The sequence below is a fragment of the Perna viridis genome, chromosome 11 (assembly GCF_037379345.1).
Source record: "Perna viridis isolate PV_CMFRI_1.1 ecotype Kerala chromosome 11, ASM3737934v1, whole genome shotgun sequence".
NCBI classification, from domain to species: Eukaryota; Metazoa; Mollusca; class Bivalvia; order Mytilida; family Mytilidae; genus Perna; species Perna viridis.
In genome coordinates this window covers 7,077,033-7,097,140 of record NC_142455.1, presented here as the reverse complement: position 1 = coordinate 7,097,140, position 20,108 = coordinate 7,077,033, and the positions used below count along the sequence as shown (strand labels likewise).

Below are 20,108 nucleotides of genomic sequence, written 5' to 3'. Positions count from 1 at the left end.
AAAACATCGAATCTCATACCATTCCGGGTATTTTGCACGTGCGATTCTCAAAATGTGTTGATAACAAATTTAGTTGACATAGATGATGTATAGGATTTGTATGTCTCGTCATGTTACTCAGTGGTTTCACAAGAATGGGTCCTAGTCTACCATTCAAATGCATAGAGATTTGTCATTTTCAGAGTGTTAGGTTCAGTAAATAAAAGCAAAACACATTTTTGTGTAAAACTACCGATACAAATGACAAATATCTATTTCCACATGATAAAAGTGTTAAGAAAAAGCGTAAAATAGAAGATTTTGCATTGATATACAGCGTTTCGAGATCCCGGGAGTAAACAATAAAATACAGACCGGTTTCCAGATTTCAATACGTTCTACATCAGAAATTCCAGAAAGAAAAATGAAACTAGAACGAGACTTACAGACCTATTGGGAATTCACACAAATTCTTGACTCGCAATAGATGTATATAGACCCTTTCGTGCTAATTCTTAGCTGATTCGGTTGGTCATTCCGCGAGTCATATGCTACACCTTCCCGTAGAAAGTCTGAATAGTTTTCTACCATTTTCAGTGACAGAACCAGAAATTCTGAAAAGGATGGGTGGGGTGCAGCGATTTGTACTTGGTCTTTATTCTTAATAATCGACCAGACATTTCCGGGCAGAAGAGCCCCCATTTGATCTTTCAAACTGAATAATAATGAGTTACTGTAGTACCAAATGAGAATGCTCAGAAAATTAGCACAAAAGGAAATCTATTCTATTCTGTGCTGGTATCTTTCGCTCGAATGATGTACCATAAATTATGATGCTAATTACATGAAAACATGTTTATTGATAAAACAGGAGAACATCTGTTTGCTATTAGGAAGTAAAACGTATATCTCGTTTTACAAAATATTCTTTTTAAAATTTAACCTGCAGTGCCTACCTTTTTGAAAAAAAACCGACAAAAACAAAACCAAACACAAAAACAAAAAAAAAAAAAAACCAAAACAAAACAAAACAGAACAAACAAAAACAAAACAAAAAAGAAACAAAAAAGAAACCAAAACAAAACAAAAAAAAAATCAAAAAAGTTAAAAACTATTGTTATTGTACAACCCAATACAAAAAAGTAAGAAAACTGTTTAATCCTTTGAAAATTTATCAAAAAAACACATATACACAACAATGAAAATAAAATAACCAAAATAATACATACAAAGTAACAAAAGAAAATGAGCAGCTCGGACTCCACTAGAAACTGGGAGCATGGACTAGGTGCACCGATAGGGTAAGCATCCTCTGTCTTTCTAGAAACACCCGCCGAGTTACTCATAAAAAGTCAAGTTCAGAGTAGACGAAATATGAAAGGAGAACTATGACACATGGAACAAATCAGTCTTTATGGTGGAGATAGATACACCGTAACGATCCATGAGTTCATGATGATGACCATAAAACTTCTGTAGTAATGACTTCAATCTTGTAGCAACATTACACTGTTTCAGAAGACTAATTGTAAGAAGTCTAGCGGGGTACAAAAAGTCTGCGTAGTTACGCTAAGTTCTGACATAACAAATGCGTTGTGATATCGAAACTCCATACGCAGGTGCTGAAGGGATGTTGCCACAGACGAAAAGATTGACAATACGAAATGAAAAATCATCACGTTTGTCGTATAGTTTGGTCAATAGTTTTCCTCTATTATCGATCTCTCATTGTAGGTCAAGATATGAGGCTGACTTGATCGAATAGTGTCTGTAGTGTCCTTTATCTCAACTTCTTTATGGTAATGAATCAGTCAGAAAAAAATGGTTGTCGTCGGAGAGAAGGAGTGGGTTTGTCGGAGTGACTGTGGAACCAACACCATTGAAACAAACAGAGTTACAATATCACCATGTAAGCTCACAACAAAGCATACACGTGCAATTTGCCTGTTACAGTTAGAACCATGTGAATTAATGTACTAGCAGTATTTAGCTAAATAAGAAAAACAGATGAAAAACAATTCACACAATATGAAGGATTTTAAAAGTATACAAAACAACCAACACGACCCCACATGAAGCCGGGGATGGGTCAGTTGCCCGTCAGAGGGAGCAGCTAGTACTTCTATATTTAGTTTATTACTGAGAGTTAGAACCGAGTGAATTAAATGTACTGGCAATATTATATTGGCTTGGTCTTTGTTGTTTTAGACCTGAAATAGAAAACAATTCAGTTATTAAATACATGCGATTTTATTATATAAATTACATATATAGTTAAGAGGGCGATAGAGCAATTTATTACCCTGAGAAAATCGTTGTCAACCCGAAGCGTAGCGATATTATTGTTTTAGTTTCGTTCAACTATGCATTCATTTTAAACTGTAACTGTGGATCACTCCCCTTTTTGTGATGGACCTTTTCCCTGCTCACAAATATATATATATATATTTTTTTTTTTAATGTTTTGTTTCTAAGTTTTCTTGTATATTTAATCCTACGGTTACTGTAGAACTTTTCGAGGCAGAATTAACAATAATTATGGCAAATAAGAAAAAAAAAACACAAACAAACAAACAAACAAAAAATAACAAAATAACAAAAAAGGTCAAGAATTTTAAAGAAAAAAAAAGAAAAAAATTATACCGTATGATTTATACGTCTGCTGAATTTCGTTATATCATTAAATGGTAGTTGCACTTACGCCAAATTGACTAAGTTTGAAATGACACCTAATATTTACCGAAACCAGTTTAGCTTTTCACGAGAGAGTACTAGAAAAAAAACTCTCCCTCCTCTGAGACATGTCATCGAGCAAAATATTACCATAGTATTGAACCAAAATTCAGCAAACAGACTTGAAGAATATTTAATAATCCTAATAGAAAACATGAGTATCAGGGACGGGTCAAGAGGTATTTCGGAAAAAATGGTAAGGTTCTGGGCAATTATTTTTGCCAGTATTTGCCCATAATATTGTACGAAATTAACAAAATTTTCCAACCGGGGATGTGGGGGTGTGGTGTCGATGTCTACCCCGCGACAGTGTAGGTTACAATAGCGCAATTATGTGTCCTCGGTATTCAGCCAGATCTTTACCCCCAACATGCAGCCCAGTGGAGAATACAGAAACGTTCAGGATTGGTGGATAATAAAAAATATATTTTCATGAAAAAAAATGTAAGAACAGTAAGGAACCAAAAGTATCAAATTTAAAAGCTAGCAGCCCATATATGTGTATTTTATGGAGCACTTAAGGCTTAGGGTGGCTACTGAAAAAATGATGTTTGAAAAGTATCCCCCTTTTCGAGCCTTAATTTATTGGAAGAAACGCCGCATGACATGGTGGTTTTTATTTCAAAATTAAAAAGCTATTTGGATGTTTTTTTTGCAACATTGCGTTAGATTAGAGAAATTTCACCCGGATCTATTTTTAGATTTAAGTGGAAGTGAGGACCCCCATGCATGATCTGACATTGTATTGTACTCTATCTGAAAAGGCCACTATTTGATCTCTGCATCACTGGCTTTGCTAAGAAATTTCAATACAATATTAGAAAAATGAGGGTTTTGACAGAGTTATCTGCCCTTAAAATGTTAATTTTCAGTGCATTTCAATGAAATTATGACTCAATTAACAAAAACGATATTGGAAAATAGTGTCTTATTTCCATGATTCTGATGGTGCAAGTAGTAAATTTACACTATCAAAATGACGGGTTTTTTCCATACCATGTTTCACCAACTGTCAGATTTTTACAAAGACCACTACTTGATCATTTCCTGCCTGACAATCTCCCTTGCTCTTCACTCTATGACCAGACCTGCCAATCTTTCGGGAATGGGGAAAGTAATAAGATTTTCTCAAGGTTGGATTTCACTTTTTTCAGCATTCTGAGAAAGATTTAAAAAAAACACCTTTTCCTTATCGTATCCCAAGAGAGATAACTCTAGACATCTTAAAAAGACCGAAAGTGAGTTTTTGAGGAGGCTAGGATCAAATTTGCTATAAAAAGCGGGACGATAATGCATGGTTAAAAACATTCAGAATACACAATTGAGTAAATTAAAAAAGCGGGGTGAGAGTGGTTGAAAAAAATCAGGAAAAAAGAAAAAATCCAGGACAGAATATAGTAAAACATGGGCAGTTGAGGCAGAAATTATACTGAAAAAAGAATCCAGGACACAAAATTTGACCACAGCCCCCTCCCCCCGCCCTTTCCCCACATTAGAAATCAAACAGTTGCTCCCTTACCTTTGTGTAACTAGTCCGCTCAAACTTTAACAAACTCTTCAACATATCATAACGTTATTATCTGGAAACCGAAGGGGGGCGGACGGATGGACACGCAACATTTTTGAAGGGTATCACAAAATACCTCGCCATTTATGTGACGGTTTATGAAAATGACCACAAGAGTTGAGAAAATTTCTTTCCTCATCATGATATACGGACTCTTTGTCCATCTAATTACTATATATGGACACCATGCAGAAGGTATAAAACTATGAACGAACCAACTTGACCAATGCGCATTTTATGAGGATGTCTTTAATGTCAACACGCGCAAGGGGGTTATTGGATTCACAATTTGGTCCTTCGCCAGGACTATTTAACATTCGGTACGCAAATTGTTAGAATCGTCCTAGGTGGGTCCAGGTTAAGGGGTCCTGGAGTAGGATCCACCTTTTGTTGGATAATGTTGTTCATTTCGTGCAAAGTTTGAGCAAAAAGAGCGAATAATAGTATGGAACTTCCGTTTTTTTTCTGGAATCTTTGGAACCACCTCTCATCGTAATATCCTTTTTGACTCCTTAACGGATTAAACTGGTTGTAGAATGATAAGACACCGTAGTAGTATATACAAATGGTACATATCATACCTTTGTTTTCTTTCAGTCCTGTGGCTAGAGTAGACACTAGAGGAACCTCCTCTGATATAGACTTTAAGGACTGTGTTACAGCTTTCCACTTTATCTTTGTTTCTAGCGAGGCTTGGTGATTGCACGTGTTGCTTGTTTTTGATTGATATGCCACATTATTCCTTCGGGTTTTGTCTTTGTCAGTATGTTTCTGTGTCTTGATCTGATCTATAAACAACCTGTAACCATCTAAAAGTAAAAAGAAGTTTTAGAATACCAGGTACTGTTGTACATGTCTAAAATAGATCTTCAATAAAGAATGGCTTAAATAATTTCTTCACTCGAAATAGTACAATTTTGAATTCCAACTATTGAATGACGTTTCTAGCGTGCATGGTAGAATCTTAATTTTCGCGTGTATTTTTATTTAACTGTCTTGGTTTGATAAATAATCGAGAAATGATGAAAACAAAACATAAAACAACAATCATATTATCAAGAACTAACAACAGGAAATGTTAAAAACTGTTCCGCGCATGATTTGACTTTTCTCAACAACAAAGTTTTAAATAGTTATCTGTTATTTTCTAAATGGTACTTGACATTTTTTTTTTATAACAGTCATCTGCGTGCTTAAATTAGGAACACCCGGGACTTTTATGTTGGCTTTCACCTCCGATGTGTAGCGGAATTAGGAGAGATGTTTGTCCGACAGTGACACATTGGAGTTGGTTATTATAACGTCAAATCAAAAATAGATATAAGGGGAGCAAATGCATATCCAAATTTACAATTTGAAACTCTCAGAAATAATTCAACGTGCTCCATTTTTTTATGTGAAATTAATATGGCGTTCCAGTTTCTGCTACGATGTGCAATACTCTACCTGTATTCAGATGGAAAAATCTGTCAGGTATTTTTGAATGAAGTTTTCTACGTACGTGGTTCGCCTCAATCTCCTGTTTAGTTCTGGGTATACGGATGTCCTTACAGCAACAAACTGATACAACTACAATACAAAATTAAAAGTTTTTGCCTACAAAGTTCAAAGGGGTAAAAATGCCACCAAATGCAGCGGATCATATATTCCTGGTAATATGCACAGCTATTATCATGTCCTAACTACCTACAAAATGTATGGAATTTGGTGGAGTAGTTTCCAAGGAGCTTCCAAAAATGTGACGGACAGACAGATAGACAGACACTGAGACAGGCGGACATGACAAGACAATTATAATATGTCTCGGAAAAATATAGTGGGGTAGACATGATACAGTTATGCATTATCAGTTGTTGTTTATTGATATAAGACTCTATATAGTATTAATAAAACACATCTAGATTTGGGGTCAGAAATATTGCATGGTGCAATAATAAAAAAAAAAAAATTCTTCACTTACTTATCGCCATTATGAAACAGATAACCATTCCACCAATATGCCAGATTTTAAAGGGACCAATGACGATATATTCTATATCGACATCGTCTGACTGTATGTCATTGTCACCATCCATTCTAATTGTTGAAAACGTAAGTTGTTGCTTTATAGAGTAATTGAACAGAAAATCTTCTTCAGATTTAAACGTAAGCAAATGTTTTCTTGTCTTCTAGCATGCATGCGCCTGTGTCTGAAATTAGATAAAATATTTTTTGTCTTGTTTGTTATGTCTTTTTTATTCATAAATACTTTTTATTATTGCTTTATATCATCAAGATCCGGGGATCGGAAATTCATACAAACTTTGGACATAAATTAGCAAACTAATAGCGGCGGATCAAGGATTTCAGGTTGGGGGGGATCCTGAAATGGTCTCGTGTCAAATAAAAAAAATATGATACACGAACGCATACAACCCTAGTTAAGGCCCTGATTGTAGAGGTGTACAATGTACAACACTTTCAAACTACGTGTAGTCGACAATGCACTAATAGAAATCGTCTTCCTTCATGATACTTGTCTTTTTTATGAATCCATTCAGCTTTGAAAACGTCTATCAAAATTGGATTCCGAAACTGTTCTAATCGATATCTGTCCTTACTTCTCTAAGAAACTAGAAACATGACTTAGTTCACAGACAAGCTTATCTCTAAAAAGGGAATGGAGAACTGAAAATGTCTTAAAATTATGTATTTACATTTGATACTCACATTTGCTATCGATATTCCAGAAAATGAATGTACTACTAGGAAGAAATAAAATGATTGATAATGAAATTAATTTTCTAGCAATATGAAGTAGCGATTATTTTCTTTTTGATTAAGGTTCTTACTACATATTTTCATCAATGAAAGCTAGTAATCTATCTTTTATTGGCTAAGTGAAAACTCATGTAGGAATTACTCATGTGAAGTATGAACGTTATTATTACACCCGGATGCACTCTGTATTTATTACCTTTCACTATGAAACAGCCTACAGTACCTGTATGGAGTAACCTTCGGATTCTATGGTAAAAAGGGGGGTGGAGAATGGTGATGGTGAAATAGAATTTTGCATGAAAGAATTCCATAGCACGTTTCTCTATTCAATAGTTACTTAATCATTTCTAAATTTATCATGCAACATTTAAGCTATTTTCTAAATCCATTTGTTATCACTTATCTTAATTAATTTATTCTTTTTATATTGCCCATTCTCTCCATTTAAAACCGGAATGGGGAATTATCCAGGGAAGTATTCAGGCGGGCCGTTGCATAAGTGCGCCCCCCCTAAAACTTGCAAAGCGTGGGTTGTCAAGGGTAGATTTAGGTGGTTTTATGATGAAACTTTAATTTCTCGCTAATTTTACCACAAAAAATATCTATAATGCACCCACTCTAGAGGATTATTTCAAGAGTTTAAACTAACAAAAAATTTAACTGTGCGCCCCCTTTTCTAAAATCCTGGATCCGGCCCTGTTTAATATCTACCGTGGAATGGAGATGTTGACAAAGGGCGATATTATAAGGTTGGAATGGGGGAGTTTGACCATTCAAGGGCTATAATAAAGACAACCAGTTGAAATAGCTTATATATTACACAAATTTTGCAAGGATCTGTTTTCGTCAACAGTACCCGAAGTCCATGCTATGACGCCATAAAAGTGAAATACCCTGAGAATAACATAGTATAGAAAGTTTTTTTCCGATGCTGCCGGTATAATTTCGCTTTTTACCCCTTGACCTTAGAGACGCTCTTCCATGGTAGCGTAAGTCACCTGATCGAACTTCTGGTTCCCGATTGGCCCAATGCTGATAACTTAGTGGCGTTCGAAATAAACTATATCGGAAATTGAAATTGCGTGCTATGTGTTATTTCCTGAATGAAATGTAGAAAATTTTAAGTAAAAATAAGAAATTTAACTGCGTCGGCTATCTTTTTTTTAAAGATAGCATTTGCTTCAGTTGTATCGTTGCGCAGAGGGCTATACCATCATTTCTCACAAACTCATAAAAAGCAACTATTGAGGCTGTATTTTGTGGTTATTCTAACATGTCTAGCCCAACCGTATTTTCATTTGCTTTGTGTACACTATTTTGGTTATTTTATGTTCTTTGTTGTATGGGTCTGTTTTCCATTTCCGGTCTTTGTCCCTGGATTACATTATTTTGGTTTCCGCTAGAATCTTGGTTCACTTGATTACTCTTCCAGACTAAACACACAGCTGTTTTTGTTTTTTTAAAAATATGATCAGTGAATTCCTTGTCATAAATGTTTTTACTTTTCACACGGCATCGCGTGTCCGAAATGTATTTCCATCACCGTTTTTCGTGGGATTCATACTATTTTCTTATGTGTGTGTATTTTTTAACGTTCTTTTTCCTTCGTTTGACCCCGACGTTGTTTTCTTCAAGGGTTTCTTCTAGGTTACACCTTCAAGATTGCTACGCGAATTTCTTTTTAGAAGAGAAAATATAATTAAAAAATGGAACCGCATAATATTGTAAGAAAATTCAATTCACTTATTGCATGTATACAACTGATAACAAAAGACATGGTGAGTACAAATGATGACGTAATAGAATATCTAACCTATGATTGCTGAATCAGGACGTAAATAATTATACTTGTCAACCAAAAACGTTTTTTGCATAGAGTAAATGTACAAAGAATAGAGACTAAGTCTGCTCTCGAAGAGGCTTTTGACATTATGATATAAAGTGAAGCACACATGTAATCGTTAAGACACGACAACGTAACCACCCTTTTCACACACACAGTACGTTCCGAGGGTAGTGTAAGGGGAAAAGGGTACACAATCCTAATTAACACCAGGCGGCGCAGGAACGCTAGATAGTGCTGATTTACTTTCCACCTACGTCACAGTTTTATACAGAGTCAGTGTCCGTTCATGTCATAGTTGTATTATTTCTAACGCGCTTCTTTTTCTAAGGCTTACTTCAACAAAGTAGCGCGGTACTTTTGATATTTAACTAGTACTACTTTTGCGTTATAAAGACAAAAACAAATTAAACAATTATAATAACGGTGTAAAGCATTGAAACAATTTACGCGCTACTTTGCAATTTTAAAATGGCGTTCAGTTTATGCCAATCAGCTTTTAGTTTACAAAAACTTCAGGCTAGTCAGATTTTTTCGCGATATTTGCATACATGTTATGCATTAAAAAGTCTTCCATCTTCTTTTTGTTTTTATCTATTTTTCATTTAAACGCAAACTCAATTTTTAGATTTTTATTTCTTCTCATTGTTGTACTTGACACGACATGCTTGCACAATTTGATGTAGTGTCGAGAAACGAGAAGGATCATGGGCTCGTAGGTGCATCATTTTATACCCAGGCTACTTATTTCATTGGGGCCCGTTCATGCATCCGGCGGCGCTCTATAGTAATCATCTTGTATTTAAGACGTGGACATGTTCCTTTAAAGGGTGGACGAATCTACGGAAGTTTATACGTGCCTCGTGCTTCTTATTAAGTCGCCGACCACGAAGTGGCGGTGACTTATTGTGTTTAGTGTGTTTCTTCTTCTTCTTACTATTATTATTTAAATTATTTCTCCTGTCATAAAAATTGTTCGAACTGTCCGCTCCTTTTCTCAAAAGTGGCTGGTCCGATTGAGATGAAGCTGTTTTGAGAAGTTAGAACTACTCTTCGAAGGATGCAGAACCTCGAAAAAAAAATTTCATATGCCGCCATTTTTTCAAAATGGCCGCCGGACTAGACGTACCCGATTTTTACACCAGAAAATGGAACATCGTATATCTCGAAAACTGCTGATCAGAATTTGACGAAACTCGGTGTATATATTAAGCTCAATAGTCCAAACAAAATGACAAAAAAAAATCGCGTGCGTCTCGGCCGCCATTTTCAAAATAGCCGCCACCGCGTTCGAAAATTAAAATTTGTCCGATTTCGATGAAATTTGATATCTAGGCTCTTTGAGCTGTCCCGATTATTAATCTGAGGCTCAATTGGCAATTTCAGGAAAGGGTCGGCCGCCATATTTAAAATGGCCGCCACTGCGCTCGAAAATTCAAGGTTGTCCGATTTTGATGAAAATTGATATCTAGGTTTTTTAAGACGCCCCGATTAAGAATCTGCAGCTCAATCGAAAATTTGAACTGCGTATCGACCGCCATTTTCAAAATGACCGCCACCGCGATGAAAAATTGAAAGTAATTCGTTTTCGACGAAATTTGATATCCACGTTCTTTACGCTGCCTCGATTAATAATAAGCAGTTCATCTGACGATATGTTTCTCAAAACACAGATCATTACAAATGGCCACACCAGGAAAACTACCTCATTTGGTCCTGACCTGGTACAGGCATTTCAAAATGAAAAGTGGAATCAACCAGGATTTTAGCGCGCTAAACCTTCTGCTTCCATTATGGTTTATTATTTTTGGTACATTTCCACACAAACGGGCAGCCTCAAATAGCAACCAGTCAAATTCGGTAAAACCAGAAGTCATAAGAGTACAGAAGATATGAACAATAAATAATTGGAAATTAAGATTTGAACTAAATACAATTAAATTCTAGTCATAGTATCTTCTAAAGGTTGTAACAATACTGACATGCACAGACAAAGTATCTTCACGAGAAATTCACGTAAAGATCTTTGTTTGAATTTCGTCTACATCGAGCTTTCACGTGAATTTCACGAGAAGAAGAATTGCCTGTGAATTTTTTGAAGTATTGTACTGATATGCACGAATGCTTTCACTTTCAAAGAAATCGAATCATATTGAATTGGATGAAGTATCCACTCCTTAATGAGTGAGTCAATACACAACATCAGAATCTACCACTCAGAATGCTCATAATTAGCGTGGCAATACGCAGCAGCGAACAACTCAACTCAAAATGCTCTTAATCAGTGAGTCAGTACACAGCCGTCCACCAAAAGCCAAATAACAAATTTTGAACTTCTACAGGTCTCCACACGGTCTTCAATGATGGGCAAAACTCACACCATAGAGCAGACTGTAAAAGGCTCCAAACTAAATGAAGTGAGAATATTCATAAAGGAAGAAAATCGACCTTATTTATAGGCGTAACGGTTATGGCTAATTTTTCATTATTATCTCCCCTTAATACATATGGCCAGGTAAAGTAAATTTTACTCTGGTAGATATATTTTTCAATACTGTTTAGCGGATTTGATAGTCCTATTGAACAATTACTTGTAGGTATTGTTCATTTTAAATGATTGTCTTTTTAGACTAAAATTGTGAAGAGCCAATTTTACTTCTTCACCAAAACAAGTTTGATATAAGATTAACATATAGTCACAATGTGTACTTTACACATTGTCTTGGAATTTGCTTTACAAAAGTATGTTTCATAGATCATAAGATTTGTATAAATCCTTATATTTTCTTACTAACTTTTGGAAACCTGATTCATATCGCGGAAAACTCCATCAAAATGTTGGTTTGAAAACTTAAATAGTTTGATTGAAACTTTTCCAGAATTCGAACTAAAGTGTGACTTTAAAATGAAATAAAAAGTAAAATATAAAGCTTACTTAGCTAATTTAGGTCCGTCATCACTGTGCGTTCTTTTTAGGGTTAATTTTTAGTCCGTCCTCTTTATTTACCTTGTCAGTGCTGTCTATTTAAAAGCCGTATTGTTTTTGAAAAGTGCTACTGCATAAATTACTTCTATTTTTGAAACAATTACACAAACTTTGTACATTGTTGAATTTGAAATATTTATACTGATGTTTACAAATATTGATGTTCTGGTATATAAATATGAAAACTAATAAAGTCTTGAGTCTTATTGCCATTTAAAAAGCTCAGATATCAGTGGAACGGTTAACTGTTGATATAAGGTCTGTCGTCTGTTGTTTCGTTTGAAGGTTCATATAGAGTACTTTACAGGTTTTCTTTCTATTTGTTCAGACAGATATATACAGATAAAAAAAGCAATTCTAGACCATTCTAGTACACAGGGGGTACGGATAAGCATATTGTCCGAACCCGCCCTGTTACACAGGGGAAAAAGCAAAACGAATAACAATGAACATAAAAAAACACTGGACTATATTAAATATTTTTGTCAATAACAGCGATTTGTGTTGGTTTCAATCAACTTGAAGACCAAAACACACTAAACAAATCAAAACAAGTCTGTAATATACATAACATTTTCGCAAAAATATATGTGATACTATAGAAAGACTATTATACATAAAATTATAGCAGAAATATATATATAGAAAGACTGTTATACATAACATTTGAGCAGAAAAAGACTAAGGATGTCAAATATTTATAGTTCTTCATATATAAACGCGGTGGGATTGTAACATGAATTGAGAATTGTCCTTAGCTCTTCTTCCCAAGTAAATATGAAAGGAAGACCAAGTGTGCTCTAACTAGAAATCTTGCATGATATTGCATGATAGGTGGCGTGTTCCCATAGATCTCCATTGGAAAATAGCCATGCAATATCCAACCTCATTAGCATAAATATTTCACATAGACAAATACGCTTTTTACGAAAATGACTGCGTGGAACGAGAGCAAGAGCTACCCTCGCCTGTATATCTCTCATTGGTCAATTATCGGTTAATATGTGTGGTCAATACATGTCACAAAGCATTCATAGCACCACCTTCCTCGTTATCCAAATAGACTTCTCGCCCTGCGGGCTCAAAGTCCATTTGAATAACTCATGATACAAATATAACATGGCAGTTTGGCAAGACTTACATTTCAAGTAACCAAAACACACCTTACAATGTTGTACATGTATGATTGTGCAAGATATGGACATTCTTGCATCTATTTAATTATACGTTAAAACGATTATTTCCTGAATTTACAAAACGCAATATAAAGGATATTTCTCTTATCGATAAAAGTATTTAGATTGTCGCAACCGGATGCAAATGACACAACCAATACGCCATCTTTTATTGTCAAGGTCTAAATCTGATGTAAGAACTTCTGATGCGTGCAATTCAAGGGCTTTAAGCTCATAAGTAGATGTGAATACGCATAGCTGACCACTCTTTATTTCAATTTATAGCAATCGTTTAAGTAACAGTTATGATAATTTTAATGGTATTACATTAAATGACAGCTAATTGATAAATCTCTTTTGTTTGTTTGCGTAATGTTACACAATATATTACTTGTTATACAAATTATATTTACAGTGAAACCTGCCTAAACCGAAATACTAAACATATTTTGGACTCCAATTTTTATTCAGTTAAAACAGGTGTTTGGTTTAAAGAGGTTGAAAACATATTGAAACTAATATTTAGATATTTGGAATATGTCTGGTTTACAAGGTTTTCTGGTATATCCAGGATTCTATATTAGCAGGTTTCAATGTACTACATTCTTCAATATTTCTGTTATGTACTTAATGAAAATTACAATGCCCTTTATTTCATTTTTGATTCATGTTGGATTTTCTGTTCTCTGACTGGAAGTTTGAAGCAGCGTTTTTTCGATATACTTTGTTATATATTACACCAAGGTATATGGCAATCCAAAGTGGAAAAATATGAGCATTCTCTAATATTAAAAAATGATTTTTTAATATTACAAATTCATTTCCTAATATTAAAAATTCATTTTCTAATATAACAAATTAGATTTCTAATATCACAAAACACTTTTTTAATATTAAAAAATCAATTGAATTTCTAACATTAAAAAACGATTTTGTTAATATAAGAAATTGATTATCTGATATTAGAAAATGGATTTTTGGTATTCTGTTACGATGTTTTAATATTAGAAAATCACTTTGTAATATTAAAAAATGTGGCTGATTTTGCAATACTGCAAAGTTATTTTTTAATATTACAAATACAATTACAATAAAACAAATTAATTTTCTAATATTACAAATTCAATTTGTAATATTACAAAATGTGTGATATTTTATAATATTACTAAATCAGGAATTTGTAATATTACAAAATGAATTTCTAATGTTAAAAAATGATTTTGTAATATTAGAAATTCATTTTCTAATATTACAAAATATTGATTTTTGTCGACTTTGGCTTGCCATAAATGTATCGGTAGAAATGAGAACTTATAGTACCGTGAAAGTACATAAATTCGTTGATACAAATTTTCGTTAAGGAAGAAACACATATTCTTGAATTCGTATTTTTGATATTTTCAGTACACACATCGATAGCAATCTCCTTTTCATTGGGACCGAAATTTCGTGGTTTGGCCTACCCACAAAAACACGAAGATTGGTATCCCACGAACAATAGTATTTTCACAGTATGGCAGCCGTCACTAAGCAGTTGATATTGATAAGATACAGTTTTTGTAGCGTTTTAGTCGATTGAAAGTAGCCATACGCAACCAATAATACATATATTAGGAGCCACCGTTAGCACCATTCAATAATTTCACCATTAATTTTCTGGAGACCAAATCTTCACACATGTCCTTAGAAACAGAGGTATATTGCTTAGTCTGCAAACTTTTTATTACTTTACTCACTGCTTTGAAAGTTGAACTTAAGTGTCACTGTAATATAGCCTACTATACGATTGCAAGTGGCATGAATCAAATGTGAATTCTAAAAATTCAAAAGATCTACAGGACTCATGATCCTTTCACCTTTATACAACATATAGGATAGGACGATATGCTTAAAAAGCATTAGAGGGATTCATATGGGAACAAAATGTTTGCCACTCTTGTCGTATGTGTTTAGGCTAGGTTTTTACATGGACTTATACACTAAAAAGAGAACTGATTAGCACATCCCTATATTTTCTGTTTCAGGTCTATGTATGATTTGTCTTCTCTGAATATACATTATTCAAAGATAAGTTATATTTGTTCTACCAAAATTGAGCAGGAAATAAAATAAAATAATAATAATAATAAACAACATCATTTTATGTTTCACACCTAGAACTTAACCTATACTTAGATGGTAAAGAACATTTGAAATCGAAACTTTATGACAAAGATGATAAATTTTCAATTGTACAGTTCACCCCCTTAAAGACAATACACCAAGTCTGTAGCCTATGAATAATATACATATCACGATTGACTGTTCGTGCAAGTGAAATTGTACTAAAGCAAAGGATACTGACAAATCTACGTGCTGGGCAATGTTATGTTCATTTTTTTGTTGATCTAATCACTACAAAAATTAATACATGCTCATCATTAGAGTACTATTAACCTTTTAAAGTTTCTATCTCACAGATGAGAAAGATATTCTTAGTTAGTTATCACGGCCAATGACAAGACTTTTCGGTTTTAATTAATTAAGATATAAAAGTGCCATTTGTGTAGCAGGATATATTTACCCTCCTGGAGCACCTATTGTCACCCATGTTTTTTTGCATGTTCATATCGCAGGTACGTTAGTGTGAGCATGTTTTCTTGTTCCTTTTTTGTCTGATCTAAAATGTACGCTTACCCTACCGGTGCACCTGGTCCGTGTTCCCAGATTTTAGTGGAGTCATAGTTCCTCATTTGCTTTTTAAACTTTGTATGTATGATTTTAGTTAACTTATGTTCTTTGTTGTGTATGTCTGTTTTCCATGTCTGGTCTTCGTCTCTGGATTACATTCTTTTGATTACCGCTATAAGCTTGGTTCCCTTGATTACTCTTACATGTAATTATATTTCATTTGCCGCCTCCACTGTATATGTGGATCGTCTTTGCTTCCTCTTGTCGTGTCACATTTTGACAATGCCTTTAAATGCTGGTGTTTTAGAATTATTCTCCTGTTTTGATTCCTTGTAATGTTTGGCCGATATTTTAGAATGGTGACTTGTAGAAAACAATTAGATTAGGATTAGACAGACAGCATTGTTTATGATATAATATACATTGACACTTAATATAAGTGCAGATTAGAATGTAACAGCATGATTCTACAAGTTAATTTTAATGAGAATATATGTTAAGATCAATCATTCCAAGAGACCGAGAATTCAGTTTTACATTTATTTTCAAAATGTTCAAGCAAGTGCTATCTACTGTTGTTGCTTGCTGTGTTATTGTAGTGTCATCAGGTTCGTATTTAGTTATGCGTGTATGGAACCACAAATATTGAATATGGGTTAAGAGGGGTACAGAGTTCAGAAAAAAGGGAGGTAACAAGCCTGGGCTTTGGCATTGGCTTCCTTAGTATTTGTGTTTTTTTTTTAAAAGAATTGTGAATAAACTATGTACATAAAAATAGTATTACTTTCATTGAAATTTATACGAGACTTTGTATAAAGTAACAAACTGCGATACCTTGATTTTTTTTCAAAACTATATTTTGCTGTACAAATTACTTAATAGAAATACGAGTCATTCCTAGCGTTCTGGGAATTAAAAAACAAATACTAGTTAGACAGGAAGTTTGCGTAAGAATTACTTAAATTCACCACACGCTCGATGAAAAAATTAATCGACCAGAATAAAATATTTATGTATTACTACATTTGTACTGGTACTATGTCTAGGGCTCGAAAATTTACATTATAATATGTTCACATGCTGACTTGTCCTGTTTTTTTATTAAATGAAAAGGGGAAATCAAACGATGAAGTCCATGTGTGTTTCTAGAAAAGCAGAGGACGCTTACACTACCGATGCACCTAGTCAATGCTCCCATTTTGTAATAGAGTCCGTGTTGTTCATTTACATTTATTGCTTTATAGGTATTATTTTGGTTATTTTATGTACTTTGTTATGTATGTCTGCTTTCCATGTCTGGTCTGAATGCATTCTTTTGATTTCCGCTAGAATATTGGTTCACTTGATTACTCTCTCTCTGAACAAATGAAATGTTTTCTTTTTTTTCCTTTGTTTCTTTTCATTATTTGATTATCAAACGAATTAGACTGACTGTTTAAAATGATAATTTTCCAGGAGTTCGACCGAGGGACTGTACCCAGAAGAAATGTCCGTTCAGCATTGTTAACTGCTTTAGAAATCCATGCGATCCAAATCCATGCCCAGTCAGCCAAACTTGTTGGTGTGTAGGTTTTAAATTAATATATTATAATAAAAAATATATATTGCAGCAAGAAATGAGATACTCAAAAGTTCTTAGTAAGTCGTTTCAATATGGCCACAAACCCAATATCGCAAACAAATTAATTCTAAACATTACTTCATCATAAGAAAAACAAGGTACTGTGTATTAAACAGATACTCATACAATAATTTTAACAGATTAAATGTGTTCGTTATTCCTTCATGGTAAGTGCCTTTTACATTACTGTCATGATTAAAACGAATGTTACATAAAAATAGAAATAATGATAAAATCTTGTGTTCTACTATGTTGACACTTGATCCTTAGGCCAAAAATGATAGTCTTGTTTTCTTCTACCAGCATGACAAAAATGTTGACGGTTGGTAGGGGCATTATCTTATTTAAAAAAAAATACATTGAGTTATGGGGACAAAATTTTGACTTTGGCAGTGGTTTAGCTAGAACAGCCATATTTTACGGTAGGCACAAAACAATTAGGGTATGTAGGGTAGCAGGAAACAGACATTATTTGTTTTGGCCTTATTTTGTTTTATTTTTTTGTAGTACTAACTATTGTGGTGGATGTTTTTATAACTGCATAGGTATGTGATACAGTTAAATCAAAGGCAAATATACTTAAAGGTCAAGGATCAAAACGAAGAAAAAAACCTAAATTTGAACAACAAACAACACATAGACATTAAGAGTATACGAGCAATCATGGTTACATGGACCAGGTGCACAGGCAGTGTATCATTCTTTCATGGAAAAACCAAATGCCTGTGATATATCATTAATAATAATTTGACGTTCTTGTGCTGATAAAAAATAAATGACAGGGAAAATCAAAATCTTAAAGAAATTGCACAAAAATTGTTAATTTGATGAAAAAAGCAATTATGGTTTGTACTGGTTTTTTTTGTAATTCGACAAATTATATTCTTGTCCTTGAAATAATAATAATAATAATAATAACCAATTTAAATTTAAATGGATGATCCAACTACTCATGATTGGAAACATTCATAATAAATGCCAATTTTCAAATTACAGGAAATTCCTACGAAGACTGTACTCAAGCATATTGTCCTTTTGGTTTGTCTCGTTGTAAAGTCAATCCATGCAATTCTAATCCATGCCTGCCCACCGAAACATGCTGGTTAGTAGAAACAAATGCTAGATATGTCAAACATTGATATTGTTAGCCTTTTTAAAAATATCATATCACTTTTTTATTAGGGAGATATGCGTCTTTTGTATGAAAATTGGAATAAAAAATGAAGAATTGAAGTAAATGCGTTAAAGAAACAAATTCTAGTTAAAGTCATTGGTAAAACAAAGAAGAACATAAAAAACGAGCAATAAATAGCTAATAAATTCAATTCTGAAAAGTAATGTCATATCTCAAGAAATTTGACCACCAGTTTGGAAATAGTTTAATCTGAATTTTAGTAATTCTCACCCATTTTTTTTAACAAATTGAAAAACCTATTATTAGAGAAAACAGTCTTTTATCGGAGCTAATTAAAGACATACAAAAATCACACTGAACTGTATTTGCAAACGAGACGAAGCCAAACACATCAAGGAGTCCGATAAATTACATGACCAAAATCAATTTTTTCCACGTAATGAAGAAGAAAACTACAAATTACGCAGGAAATGTCGAAAGGAACATGTATACAAAGTACATAATTGTCAAACAAGAAGATAGTACAAGATGATTATCAATATTAAAAGTTGATTTTTACTGTTAATTAAATGTACGTTTTCAGACATCACGACAGTTTCAAATATATAATGTATCTTTGAGAATTCGTCATTTTTTTTTAGATTGTACTGATATCATACATTCAGTAACAATTTTGTCTTCATTTGCAGTGCGGACTATTGCGGTGGATGTTTCCATAAATGTTTGGACAACATAAAACGCTGATTAATAGCAAACACATATAACATGAATAAATATCATTAAGCTATATTTAGCTACCACTTGGTGAAAATATCCCCTGCAATCAATGTACATACTTATGTTTTAGAAGTGCCATACATTGTAAAAATATCATGCAACAGTCAAAGACATTGACGTTAAATAAGTTCATAGTCAACATGTCGCTTTCAATCGAAATAATTTGTAAAAAAAAACCTGCCAATGTGTCGATTGAAAAACTAAAAAAAAATAGTTTTAAGTAACGCATTGAGTTACCATAAGTATGAAAATCTTTATTTTTATTCAATACGGTGAATTATAAAAAAATACTCCTATTAAGAATTGGTCATCGCTTTACCTTCTGACCTCAGAACGAAAAACGGAATTAACGGGAAAGTTAATTTAAACAAAGAAAGAAAGAAAGTAATTTAGTATTGAATTATTGGTCTCAGAAAAATAACGGCGGTAAACTTTGCCAACATTTTATCGATTAATCAGCTATGTAATTAGTGTTTATTGTTCTTTATCGCAGGTTCAATTTTGTAGCAATACTTGTTTGTATTTTTAGGGAACAAACGTTTTTTTTTTTAGAAATACGACAAAATAAAAAAACAAAACAAAACAAAGCAGGTACTTAGAAATGTTTTTGACCGTCAAATTCGATACTTCCTGTATCGTTAGCACAATAAACTTTTTTTTTTTAAAAAAAGGGACATCTTCAAGTGCAGTAATGGAGTGTGTTGTAGTAATACAACTAGTAATTAATATTCTATCCAACTTGAGATTTCCTGTGTTTCGTTATCACAAGTAAACAACATCTAGTCCTTCTTATTCAAAGGGAAATCCGAGGTTTTTGCTAAATAATGATAAATAGTAGTTTTATGTCATATTACTATTCCTC

General features: G+C 33.5%; 2 protein-coding genes across 4 annotated transcripts; one reads left to right on the top strand and one right to left on the bottom strand.

The window, feature by feature from the left end:
- Positions 1-1,133: 1,133 nt before the first annotated feature.
- On the bottom strand, positions 1,134-12,003 carry LOC148602787 (uncharacterized). 3 transcript variants are annotated; one of them, XM_088553647.1, is made up of 5 exons: positions 11,818-12,003; positions 6,240-6,468; positions 5,726-5,848; positions 4,861-5,088; positions 1,134-2,189 (listed from the first exon to the last, which is right to left on the bottom strand). In XM_088553647.1, the coding sequence occupies exons 2-5, from the start codon at positions 6,352-6,354 to the stop codon at positions 2,116-2,118; spliced, it is 540 nt and encodes a 179-aa protein (XP_088409773.1). In that variant the 5' UTR covers positions 6,355-6,468; positions 11,818-12,003; the 3' UTR covers positions 1,134-2,115. The 3 variants fall into 3 exon arrangements, with proteins under 3 accessions (XP_088409773.1, XP_088409775.1, XP_088409774.1); XM_088553649.1 differs by lacking the exon at positions 11,818-12,003 and adding an exon at positions 6,989-7,650; XM_088553648.1 differs by lacking the exon at positions 11,818-12,003 and having other exon boundaries at positions 6,240-7,650.
- A 4,184-nt stretch (positions 12,004-16,187) lies between these two features.
- LOC148602786 (uncharacterized) lies at positions 16,188-19,256 on the top strand. The gene is made up of 5 exons (XM_088553489.1): positions 16,188-16,321; positions 17,169-17,274; positions 17,842-17,879; positions 18,331-18,436; positions 19,159-19,256. Exons 1-5 carry the CDS (start codon positions 16,207-16,209, stop codon positions 19,211-19,213), a joined length of 420 nt encoding a protein of 139 aa, XP_088409615.1. The 5' UTR covers positions 16,188-16,206; the 3' UTR covers positions 19,214-19,256.
- The last annotated feature ends 852 nt before the right edge of the window (positions 19,257-20,108 follow it).